This window comes from Myotis davidii, unplaced genomic scaffold, assembly GCF_000327345.1.
Source record: "Myotis davidii unplaced genomic scaffold, ASM32734v1 scaffold46, whole genome shotgun sequence".
Classification (NCBI taxonomy): domain Eukaryota; kingdom Metazoa; phylum Chordata; class Mammalia; order Chiroptera; family Vespertilionidae; genus Myotis; species Myotis davidii.
In genome coordinates this window covers 1917101-1930386 of record NW_006383006.1, presented here as the reverse complement: position 1 = coordinate 1930386, position 13286 = coordinate 1917101, and the positions used below count along the sequence as shown (strand labels likewise).

General features: G+C 38.4%; 1 protein-coding gene across 1 annotated transcript in view; it reads left to right on the top strand.

Moving 5' to 3' along the window:
• The window catches only part of CASC4 (cancer susceptibility candidate 4), a 97787-nt gene that overhangs the window by 46477 nt on the left and 38024 nt on the right, over positions 1 to 13286 (top strand). Inside the window, exons 3-6 of the mRNA XM_006777998.2 lie at positions 5808 to 5910; positions 7529 to 7619; positions 12274 to 12418; positions 13276 to 13286. Of these exons, the coding sequence (XP_006778061.1) occupies positions 5808 to 5910; positions 7529 to 7619; positions 12274 to 12418; positions 13276 to 13286 (350 nt within the window). The remainder of the gene's footprint in view (positions 1 to 5807; positions 5911 to 7528; positions 7620 to 12273; positions 12419 to 13275) is intronic.

The window sequence follows — 13286 nt, the reverse complement described above, 5'->3', positions numbered from 1 at the left end:
AAGACACCCTTCTGGGGCAAGACTTGCTCACTGAGTCTGCCCCCTGAGTGTGTCCCTTATGGATCTGAGGAGTTGTAATTGGATGGTCCCACTCTGACCACTGGGTACTCTGGCTCTTGGATCTAAGGAGGTGCTAATTTAGCCTCTGCCTGAGGCTACCCAGCAGGAGCTACGAGGAGATCTGTAGATTCCCCTTCCTTGTTTGGGGTTTGGAGGTGCCCCAATGAGGCCCAGCTGTGAAGCAATGCAAGCTTCTGTGTGGCCTTGGGCCTTCTCTTAGAAATTCTGGGCCTGTCTGGCCCAACTGCAGTTGGTTAGGTAATTTTCAGATTGCAAAGGGCCAGGCCTTTCATATGCAAAAGCCTCTGCGCACAACATGGGTGGGGCGGGGTCTCAGGTAATCAGCAGGGCAGAGCAAACACCTATGGCTGATCCTCAGTCCTGACCTAAGGGGCCCTGTGCCTCAGTGTCCCAGTAATCGCTACAAGCGCCTCTTAGAGAGAGTCGCCCTCGAGTTCCGAGTTCTGCCCGCTGCCATACAGTCCAGTTTTTCCCTGTATGAGTCTAAGTCCCCAGAGACTCACCCGGAACTGGAGTTCAGAGCATATGGGGGCTTGGGACTCCCTCCTGATTCATAAAGACAGCTGCATCCTCGGTTGCCAGCCCTTGCCGCATGCACCTCCGTTCCTCTGCACTTCCGCACCGCCTCTTAGTCTTGGTATGCTTTTCTCTTTCCTTCTAGTTGTAGAATTTCCACTCAGCCAGCCTTCCTGTGGTTCTGGATGATGTCCGTTTTGTCTTTTAGTTGTATTTTTGAATTTTTTGTCCGGCTTTGATTTTTTTATTAGAAATTTGTTTCTTGTGGTGGCTGCATTTATTTTTGTTGGATTTGTGTCCATGTTCTGCTCTTTTTGACTCACAGAGTGCATTGGGATTACACAAGAAGATGCCACACTCTCAGTGCTGCTTCCAGCTTGCAATTTTTATTTGTTATTTATTTTTAATTTTTTAAATTGATTTGAGAGAGAGAGAATAGTTGAGAGAGAGAAAGAAAGGGAGAGGGAGGGGGAGAGGGAGAGATAGAGAGAGAGAGAGAGAGGCATCAATTTGTTGTTCCACTTATTATTCATTCATTGGTTGATTCTTGTATGTACCCTGACCAGGATTGAACCTGCAGCCTTAGCATATTGGACAGTGATCCAACCAACTGAGCTACCCAGCCAGTACCCAACTTGCAATTTTTACAAATGATTCTGCTTGTTATCAAAGTATATTTCTCATTAAATTGTAGTAGATCAATTGAATAAGAAATCTTGTGACTTTTGCTAGTATATGTCAAAGAAAATGGCAGCCTATGTTACTGAGTAAAAATCTTTATTGTACCATATGCAGTGAAGTACTAGTAGATCTTAAGATGTTTTGAAATTTTATATGAAATTTTCTTCATCAGAGAAAAAAAGCTTTGTTTGAACTCATAACTGTACAACTTTTGGTTTTGGTGCAGTTTTAAGATTGACTTTTATTAATGTGACTTTTGTGCCTTGGCAACTATTTCCACTGAAATAAACTTTTTTAAAAAAATAATTCTTTATTGTTGAAAGTGTTACATATTTTCCCCTTTTTCCCCCCATTGACCTCCTCCAGCCTGCCCCCACCCCTACTTCACCCCACCACTACCACCACCACCAAGGCCCTCACTGCCCATTGTTGGTGGCCTTGGGCCATGCATATATGCATACAAGGTTCTTGGTTGATTACCTCCCACTCACCCACCCTTCCCCTCCTTCCCTCTGAGATTCCACACTCTGTTCCATGTTTCCATGTCTCTGGATCCACTCCGTACATCAATTTATTCTGTTACTTAGATTCCACATATGAGTGAGATCAGGTGATACTTGTTTTTTCTCTGACTGACTTATTTCACTTAGCATGATTTTTACCCACTCATCTACTGTGGTTGAAATAAACTTCTTGATATGTTGACTATAAACCCAGATTTGACTATTTTATTGAAATTAATACTGGATATAATGGAATTAATCAACACTAAGACCCTAAAAAATCCTTTATGGTAGTTAATATTTTCATGGAAATAAAAGGAATGGAAGTTGGTTTTTAATTCCTGATATGATAAATCAATATTCTAGTATTCACTGATTTATTTTGAATAGCACACCTTATTTTTATGCTTATTACTGAAAGAAAATTTGAAATCAAAATTTTGCTTGAAAAGCTGGTTCTAGGCCATTCCTCTCTTAACTGTATCCCCAATCTTTTGATATTAAATTGAGGGAGTATGGCCATACCTTTCTATAACATACCCTGGTGTTATTGTCTGAGATAGAACATCCTGCACAATCAACCATGGACCTGATCTCACGTTAAGTTACCTACTCTGGCAGTCCTGCTGTGGTGACCTGTATCAGTCACACTAGATATAGAGTATTTTGGGGTTCAAAATTAAAAAACAACAACACCACATTTCCATCAGTTGAAAGTAAATTTGTGATATAGGAAACTTTTGTCTTTAGTTTTGCTTTCATTTCTGTTTACTTTCCCTTTTCATGCCCTTGTTTTGACCACTCAAAATACTAAATTAATTCTCAGCTTTATAATCTTTTGCCTATATTCAAACAAGAAAGAATCTGGTATTTTACATGAACTGGAACTCATTTATAATGATGTTTTATTTTTGTCAGTTGTATTATAAGCCTTTAGCTCCATTTAGAAATGAAAACTGTATTTCCTGATAAAGAAATTTCAAATAGCCTGGCTTGGTGTGACTCAGTGGTTGAGCATTGACCTATGAACCAGGAGGTCAGGGTTCAATTCCAGGTCAGGGCACGTGCCCTAGTTGCAGGCTCAATCCCCAATGAGGGGCGTGCAGGAGGCAGCCGATCAGTGATTCTCTTTCATCATTGATGTTTCTAACTCTCTCCCTCTCTGAAATCAATAAAAATATATTTTAAAAAATAAATTTCAAATATTAATAGAAGTTTATGGAGAGACAGAGAAGCCATCCTAAAGTTTTGAATTTTTGTCAAGCCTCAGGTTCATTCTGGAGGTAAAGTTAGCTTACTTCACTTATTTACTGTGTAGGAAAAAGAAGCTTGAATGAGGCCTAAATATCACCAATTGAAGTGCATTCCTAATAGCTGCTAGGTAGTGCTAATTTATATAAATTGCAGCAATTTTTAGTTCTAGAATCTTTCTTGCCTGAACATAGGTTCTCTGAACTGGCTAACGTTGTAAGCTACAGGCTTTTTGTCACTCCTGCCTACTGGGACCTCATTGTCTCTGTAGATTCAAGATCCATAGCTGAGGTCAGAGTTTCTGCTACCTCTAGCCCTCTGTATTTTAGGAGATGGTGCCAGGGATCAGATATCAGTCTGAATGTGTTATTCAGGGATGCCTGGCCTCAGATTTGTTACTTTTATCTAAAGTGGGGGTAATGGGTAAAAAACTGTGGAGATCAACTATGTTTATACTAGAGGCCCAGTGCATGAAATTTGTACATTGCAGCCCGGCCTGCACCCTCTCCAATCTGGGACCCCTGCAGCAGTTCTCAACCTGTGGGCCGTGACCATTGGAAAACACATATAGCATATCAGATATTTACATTACGATTCATAACAGTAGCAAAATTACAGTTATGAAGTAGCAACGAAAATAATTTTATGGTTGGGATCACCACAACATGAGGAACTGTATTAAAGGGTTGCGACATTAGGAAGATTGAGAATCACTGCCTTAGGGGATGTCTGACTGCCGGTTTAGGCCCAATCCCAGGCTAGCAGGGGAGGGCAGTTGGGGGTGACCAGGCCTGCAGGGAGGGCAGTGGGGGGGTGACCAGGCACCTCTATCATCTCACATGTAACGAATGCTACAGTGGTAATCATTTCACAGTAAATAAGTGAATCAAATCAACATATTGTATACCTTAAACTTACACAGTATTATATCTCAATTAAAAAATTTTAAAATAAATAAAAATATAGCTTGAATACATAAACACATTTATTAAATACAAGCATTTTATGTGAATCATTTACTTTTCATACCTGATTATTATATTATGCAATAACTATTATTATGCATATTGTTAAACTTTTTTATATACCTCAGCAAATATTCATGTGACTTCAAAATTTTTATTGTCATTGCTAAATATAATCTTCGATATATTTTCTATTTTAGTGTATTTTTTACATTATATTTCTATGTAATTATATTATAAATATAAGTTTAATTCTGCTTTTTTATTGTTGACACTATTATAGATGTCCTTCCTTTACCCCCAATTCCTCTGGCCATCACCACACTGTTGACTCTGTCCATCGGTTGTGTATATACATCTGCTTTTTGGTGTACAGTATGAAGTTCCAACCAACTGAGCCACCGAGCCAGGGCTATTTCTGCTTTTTAAGAACTTATATCCCAAACAATTTTGGAGTGCCTTTAAAGTACTAAGACTAATTCTATAAGCCTTTATAAAAGGTAGTTGTTTTATTATAACTATAATATTGGTACATTATGGGTAGACATTATATTTTAGTCTTAAGAGATGTTGCTTATACAGAGTAGAACTCTATTCTTATTTTTAAAAATTAAGACTTTCTTTACTACTACTTTTGCTTAACTGCTAAGGCTGTTAACTAATTTTTAATCACCTAAGAACATGGCATTCCTCTGGTGACCTCTTAGTTGTGGGGTCAGATGAAGGAAAGTCTCTAGAATGTGGGCCACTTATTAGGGATAAATGTTTACAAAAGAGCATCTGGCCCAGCTTTTAATTTGCTTTACAGCTCATTTCATATCATTCGTTATAACTAAAACTTTTAGCCCTAGCCCAGAAATTACGAGCTTTGAAAATAGATTTTGGTATGTGTGGACCTAGCATCAGTAGCAGAACTAGAAATGAGATCTAAAGTGATTAACACCTAAGTTGGAAGTCAAATGTGATTTAAAATGAAAAAGAAAACTTGAATTTTGTACCCATAGCAAACATCTAAAAAATACTATTTTCTCACCTACTTCTATTTATTTTTTATTGGAGAGAGAGAGAGAGAGAGAGAGAGAGAGAGAGAGAGAGAGAGAGAGAGAGATTGCCTTTTGAACATGCCCCACCAGGGATCAAACCCACAACTTGGTTATGTGCCCTGACCTGGAATTGAACCCGCCACCTTTTGGTGTACGGGAAGACACTCCATTCAGCTGAGCCACACAGGCCAGAGCTTCCTGCTTACTTTTATAAAGCAGGTTTAAAGGGGTAGGTAGATATTTTTTGGTACTGTTTTCTCAGCTTGTATGTCTACATAATGTGAAAAGATGTGTAATTTTTTAATATTTCTGATTAATGTGAAAACCACTGAGGCTATCTTGTTTTAAAAATAAATTTTATTTGCCCATGCATGTGTTATAAAAGTCAATTACTGGGCTGCTAATTATATAATTTAACTGAATAAAGAAAATGAAAAGGCCCTAACTGGTTTGGTTCAGTGGATAAAGTGTCGGCCTGCGGACTGAAGGGTTCCAGGTTCGATTCTGGTCAAGGGCATGTACCTTGGTTGCGGGCACATCCCCAGTAGAGGACATGCAGGAGGCAGCTGATTGATGTTTCTCTCTCATCAATATTTCTCACTCTATATTCCTCTCCCTTCCTCTCTGTAAAAAATCAATAAAATATATTAAATTTAAAAAAAAGAAAATGAAAAGTATATTTAATTTTTAAAAATCCCATAACTTCTCACTAGGGCTCATTGAAGTGAGTAAACTTTATTCCTTTGATTCTTACCTTATGTGGCTAGAGCAACTTGCTGAGCTTCGTCAGGAATTTCTTCGACAAGAAGACCAGCTTCAGGACTATCGGAAGAACAATACTTACCTTGTGAAGAGGTTAGAATATGAGAGGTAAGGTGCTACAAATATTTATGAATCTATGTAATATCTGTCCAACTTTTGGACAATTCATTTTTTCCTTTCTGGCTTCTGTTTTTCTTCTCTTCTTTTGTTTTCTTAGGTCATTTAAATTCATTTTCTATTGTCTTTCTATTGCCTCTCTGAAGTCTATACTCTTATTTTTATACTAGAGGCTCAGTGCATGAAATTTGTGCAGGGGGGTGTCCCTTAGCTCGGCCTGCACCTTCTCACAATCCAGGACTGCTGGCTCCTAACCGCTCACCTGTCTGCCTGCCTGACCGCCCTTAACCACTCACCTGCCTGCCTGATCACCCCTAACCACTCACCTACCAGCCTGATCTCCCCCTAACTGCTCCCCTGCCAGCCCGATTGCCCCCAACTGCCCTCCTCTGCAGGCCTAGTTGCCCCCAACTGCCCTCCCCTGCTGGCCTGATTGCCCACAACTGCCCTCCCCTGCTGGCCTGATTGCCCACAACTGCCCTCCCCTGCCGGCCATCTTGTGGCGGCATGAGGGCATCTCGTGATGGTGCGAGGACCACCTAGGCTTTTATTAGAATAGCTAGATGTTTCCCCATAGCTCCTCCAACATTGGCTTTTATAATTCTAGTTTATTTTTGCAAATATAGGAATAATATAACACCATAAATACACATAGGAAATTTAATTTGCATTTTAATGGTGAAAGTTAACATTTTCCTCTATATTAACTATTTGTTTCTTTTTGCATAAACATTCTATTCGTATCCTGTGACTACTGTGCAGTGGAAATTCACAGTCTTTATCTATTTTATTCCTTTACATTTTTTCTTGAAAATAAGTATACAGTAGGGCCTCGGGTTACATCGGAGATCCGTTCCTACGGTGTGATGTAACGCGATTTTTGCCCTAAATCGGAACCCACCGAATAAGCACCCACGTCACTCACATGGAGCATATGCACAGCAGTAATGAAGTGAAACAGTAAAAAAATTTAAAAGAAAGATAACAATTCCTGACCTTTACTTGTGGTAAATAAATAATAAAAAACATAAAGCACATATGTACATACATCGAAATGACGGAACTTTTTTTTTATAAATAAATGGGAGATGGCGACGTAACCACGAAACGAGGTACATCAAGTCCGACGTAACCCGAGGACTGTCTGTATCTTATCTTGCTCTTCTTATGGTTTAGACTTTTATTATTGTGTTAAAGTACTAACTCTTGGATGAATCACTTGCTGCAATTCCTATTAACTCTTATAATTCTGTTTTTTCTCAACTATTACTATATTTTGGTCTCACAGTTTTCTCCTTTATATTGTTTTTCTCTTCTGTGATTGAAGTTGGCTTTGACAATTGTTTTTTTTTTAATAAATGGAATTTTTAAAAATAAACATATCTTTCTAATTTTTAAATTAGCTTTATCAGTATTTTTAATCCTCTATTAAAGGTTCAAATATTTTAAGAATCTTGACTGAGCTATATTTATGTCTGTTCTTTGTCCTTCCTTGCCCACTCTCCTGCTAACTGAATGCTTCGTCTTTGTAAATGTAAGATTTCAACTTCTAGACTTTGAGAATCCAATCCAAGATAATATAATCTAAAAAAATGACTTTGTAATTTAGTTTTCAGTGTGGACAACAAATCAAGGAATTAAGAGCACAGCATGAAGAAAATATTAAAAAGTTAGCAGACCAGTTTTTGCAGGAACAAAAGGTAAATTAAAAAAGGATACTTAAATCAAAATATATTCTTGTTATAAATATTGTAATTTAGAAATTAAAATATGTACTTTTGTCATAAAACATTATATTTTTTAAGTATTCTGGACTCCTTAATTCTAAAAATGACCTGCAGTGGCTTTATTGCTGAATAAATTAGATATTTACATAACCATAACTCTTAAAACTAATTTTGAGCTAAATATCTCTTATTTGGTTTTTTTAAATCATCACCTGAGGATATGCTTATTGATATATATTTTTTTTAAAGAATAGTTTATTTTTAGAGAAAGAGGAACAGAGAAGAGAGAGACATTCATGTGAGAGCATAACATTGATTGGCTGTCTCCTGCATGTCCCCTACCAGGGATTGAGCCTGCACCCTGGGCATGTGTCCTGACTAGGAAGTGAACCAGCAATCCCTTGGTTCATGGGACAACACCTAACCAACTGAGCTACACCATACAGGGCTAAAAATATTTTTTGCTGTTAATGTATTTCTCAGATTGTAAAGTGCAAAACATTTTACTGAAAAATCAATTACTTCCTATTTTATGCTTTTTAGAACAAGAAAAAAAATTGAGAAACTTTCCCCTTAATTATAAATCTCTGTTACTCTGAATTCCTTTTTTAAAATATAGAAATGAAACACTACTTGGATTCATATTCTAGGGGTAGAAAATTATTAATTTTTCCACTTTCAGTTGACATATATTACAAAGGCCCTGCTAGAAATGGAGGGAATTTGTCTAAAGATTAGGACATTCATTGTTTTCCACCTTGTAATCTCATCTAACTAGCAATGGTTTGTATAAAGTCTTGTGATTTAATGTAAAGAGAGGTTGAACAGTGAAAAATATTTATCTTGCTCTTTGGTAACATCTTCTATAAGGACTAGAAGTTAAGGAAACCAGATTTTCATTCTTAGCTGTTTCACTGTTTTACAGCATGATACTGAGGGCATCATTTTTTCTGTATTTCATTTTTTGAATCTACAAAGTGAAACAGCTGCTGCCTGATTGCAGTCTACCTTGAAGAGATGTGAGGATAGATTACTGGAAATGGCAGGCCTGAGTAGAGACATTGAAAACAAGCAGAAGGTATTATTGAGATATTCAATAGAGCATAGTAGAACACAGAAGGAAGGGGAAGAGAGGTTGCTGTTACATTTGTTCTAGTAGAAGCCCATATCAGTAATAGGGTAAGCCCTGGCCAGGGTGGTTCAGTTGGTTGGGTGTCGTCCCATGCACTGAAAGGTTGCCAGTTCAATTACAATACAGGTCAGAGCACATGCCCAAGTTTTGGGATCAATCTTAGCTGGGGTGCATGCAGGAGGCAGCTGATCAATGTTTCTCACACTGATATCTGATATTTCTCTCTCTCTCTCTCTCTCTCTCTCTCTCTCCCTCTCCCTCTCCCTCTCTCTCTCTCTCCCTCTCTCCCTCTCTCCCTCTCTCCTTCTCATCCTTTCTTTCTCTCTAAAAATCAATTTAAAAATCTTATTTTAAAAAATTGGATAAGTTTGCTATCTTCTGTTCTTCCAAGAAGCACAGATGAGAAGTTTACTCTTTTTTTTTCAGGCAAGTGTAGTTCTTTCTGTTCTTCTATACGGGACTATTTTTATATTATTAATTAACTAACTTACTCTTCAATAATTTGTTGCCATTATCCTGCCCTGAATGGAACAGGTGGGGAGGAGGGAGATTCTTAGAGACTCCTTTCTAGGGTAACACAGTAGCCCTTACCCTTTAGCCAGCTGCCTAATTCTACTCCCCATTCTTTATTCCCTGTTCCGCAACTACTATAGCAAGGTGATTCTGTGAGTTTTGGGTTGCTTTTTTTTTCTCAGAGGAGCAAATTCAATGTAAACTGTATGAAACAAGTATAAGTTGTATTCAGGGATTTTTTTTTTAACCAAATAATTTAGAAGTTACTCTGGAGAAGGAGCACATTCAGTACAACCTACTTCCTGTTTTCCTTCTATCCACAGGAAAAGTGCTTATTACATTTAAAAATGGTTGAAAAATCAAAAGACTATTTTATGATGGGAAAATGATAAGAAATTCACATTTTCATGTCTATGAATATATATTCTGGTATATAGTAATACTCAATTGTTTACTGCTTTCATGCTACAAAGGAAGAGAAATTGTTGTAGACCAGAGGAGACTGAGACCTGAAGACTTAAATGCAATGTAGTATCCCTGGATTGGATCCTGGAACAGAAAAAGGACTTAGTGAAAAAAGTGGTGAAATCTAAATAAAGTCTGGAGTTTGGTTAGTAGTATACTAATGTTAGTTTCTTAGTTTGCAAATGTGCCATGCTAATATAAGATGTTAACATTGAAGAAAATTAAGTGAGGGTTAATTAGTTTTCTGTGAAGTTAAAGTTATTTCAGAATAAAAAGTTTATTTAAAAAGCAATTAGGTGCCCCTTCTCCAAATTATCAGCATTGCACTTAGAAAACACTTTTATTTGAAGGCAAGCGAGGTAGGGAGGGCGGATGGGTGGAAGGTAATCAACCATAGATTATGCATGTATGCATATATGCATAACCCATGGACACAGACAATAGGGTGGTGAAGGTCTGGGGCAGGGGCAAGGGGGCCGGGGTTAGACTGGAGGGGATCAATGGAGGGAAAATGAATGAATAAAGAAAGAAAGAAAACAAAACACTCTTATTTTCTAAGAATATTTAATATTGCCCGGCCAGTGTGGTTCAGTAGTTGAGTGTTGACCCATGAACCAGGAGGTCACGGTTTGATTCCTAGTCAGGGCACATGCCTGGGTTGTGGGCTTCATCCCCAGTAGGGGGCATGCAGAAGGCAGCTATTCAATGATTCTCTCTCATTATTTATGTTTCTGTCTCTCTCTCCCTCTCCCTTCCTCTCTTGGAAATCAATAAAAACATATTTTAAAAAAGAATATTTAGTCCTAGCTGGTTTGCTCCGTGGTTAGAGCATTGACCCACAGATTGAGGGGTCTTAGATTCAATTCCAGTCAAGGGCACATACCTCAGTTGCAGGCTCAATCCTCAACACCTCTCGTGGGGACATGTGGGGGAGGCAACCAATCACTGTGTCACATTGATGTCTCTCTGCCTCCCTTCCACTCTTTCTAAATAATGGAAAAAATATCCTTGGGTGAGGATTAACAACAACAAAAAGTTACTCATTAATACTACATCAAAGTGACATTGTTAACTATTTTAAATGGAAAAGTGTTTTTGAACAGTAGTTCGTTGATTTTTAAGTGTTGTTTAATATTGTTTGTTTTATTCACATCTACAATGAAGTGGAATACTGTAAAAATAGCCTATGATATAACATTATAGCGAAAATCCAGAGATGCAGGATAGATGCTCAGGTTGTACCTCACTGATTTTCTCACCTGTGTCTTTCATGCTGACATGTACAAAAATTTCAGTTTATCATCTCATCAACAATTAAGCTCTGAGATTTGGCTATTGTTTACAAGTTCCCAGATGTGGCAGTGAGAAAGACAGTCATTTGAATTCTTTCTCCACAATCCTCTAGCTTTGTAGCCTTGCATAAGCTCCTTAACTTCTTTAAGCCTCAGTTTTGTTTTTCCTCAGAGTATTTATTTGTCTCTGCTAAGAGGATAAATTTGAAAGCAATTTGTAAACTATGAAGCACAGTACAAATGTTTGTTGTTGATTTTATCTGCCAGGTACACTGGAATTGTCAAAGTAACTTTTTTCTTTATTTTGACAAGTTCTTATAATTTGGCTCTTGTAATTCTAGATTTCCTGCAGATTTTTAAGTGCTATTGTTTTTTTTTATAACATTACTTAATGATGACATTGCATGGTGCTTTAGAGTTGACCAACCATGTATAAATGCATTAAATATTAAGTGTAAGGACCTATATGGCAACTCAAGCATATCTACTTGATCTTTGTGTCTCCCAATTTTCTACTTGAGGCAGTTCAATATAAAAGAGAAAACTGGTTCACCAATAGTATTGAGTCAGGTCTAACTATATACCCAAAGATTCAAGTTTCCAAGGAGATGATATATTTAGGAGCAGGTTGGAAGGAGCACTGACCTGGTGTATTGGTATGCCATTACTTCTTATGTTTTGGTGGTCAGTGCACTTGGGAAGAAATTGTCCTGTTTACCACCCTTGCTGTTTCTACTTGGGGAAAAAACCTGACAATGTCAGTAGCCATTTATCACACTTGAGGGGCACCTGTGTGCCAATCTCCTGCTGTCTGCCATCTTGCTGGATTATAACATTTGCCTATAAAGAACCCACCCTGCCCACAGCACCCAGGACAGAGCTTAATTGTATGCCTCCCACAGTAACCTACAATGCTTGGCAAGACTCTCTTCTTGCAGAGTCACTCTTTTAGCATAGCCAAAGAGAATTACCTCTGTCTAATATTTTAGGCCATTTACTACAATTAGAGACTTTAAAATGTATTGGTTCTTCTTTGACTTCGTATCAGGTATAAAACTGAACAGAAAATAACATTATATCCCCCATCTCCAAGTGTTTGAAATTTAGACCCAGAGCATAGGTTTCAGAAAATGAACTGTTTCAGAACATTTAGTTAATAGTTATGTCAATGATGTAACATTGTTAGCTGAAAAATATTTACTGTTACTAAATCTTTATCTAACAGCAAGAGGCCCACAAGTTGGAATTAAAAGATGGAAATGAATTGGGTATAAACAATCATGCGGTACCTAAAAATGTTCCAAAAGTAGGTGAGAAGGCCGAAGAGAAGAATGAAGAACCCTCAAACAACCATATTGCACATGGGAAAGGTATTATAGTTATTTTGTTTTGTGTTAATAAGATATTGACTTTTCTCATTTTGAAGTTAACATTTTCAATCATAAAGGATATTGTTTGATTTTAGTTCAGTTATGACTAGGTGTCTATATTGTTTCAAATTTAGATCCTTTGACTGAGAAAAATTAGTAAGTTATTTTAGAATTACAACTATGTCCAAAGCAAGATATAAAGATAATAGAGGCCCAGTGCACGAAATTCGTGCACAGGAGTTGGGGGTCCCCTCAGCCTGGCTCCCTCTCCAATCCGGGACTCCTTGGGGGATGTCTGACTGCCTCTCGCAATCCAGGACTGCTGGCTCCTAACTGCTCGCCTGCCTGCCTGCCTGATCGCCCCTAACCCCTCTCTCTGGCTGCCTGATTGCCCCTAACCGCCTTTGCCTCACCCTGCACCCAGAACCCAGGATTCCCTCCTCCAGGCGGTCACAGGCAACTGGGACCCGGGCTTACCCTCCCTCTGGCTGGCCGCAGGCACCCAGGACCCCGGCCAGCTTTGCCTGGGCTGGCCGCAACACAGGTGCCCAGGACTGTGGAGTGGGTGGCTTGTCCCTCTCTCGGGCCACAATCACAGGTGCAGCCACTGGCACCCAGGACCGCGGGGCAGGAGGCTTGTCCCTCTCCTGGGCTGTAGCCTGGCTGGTCCCCATTCCTCTCTCCCCAGTGTTGAGTGTCTGAGCCGTTACAGCATGATGACCATTTGCATATTAGCTCTTTATTGTATAGGATTTGGTTAGTGTAGCTTATTGCTTTAGAAACTATTACCTTCCTTCAAAACAGTTTTAATTTATGTAAAGAAAAATATAGAATTATATCTTTTGATACTTGGGCAGAACAAATCAAA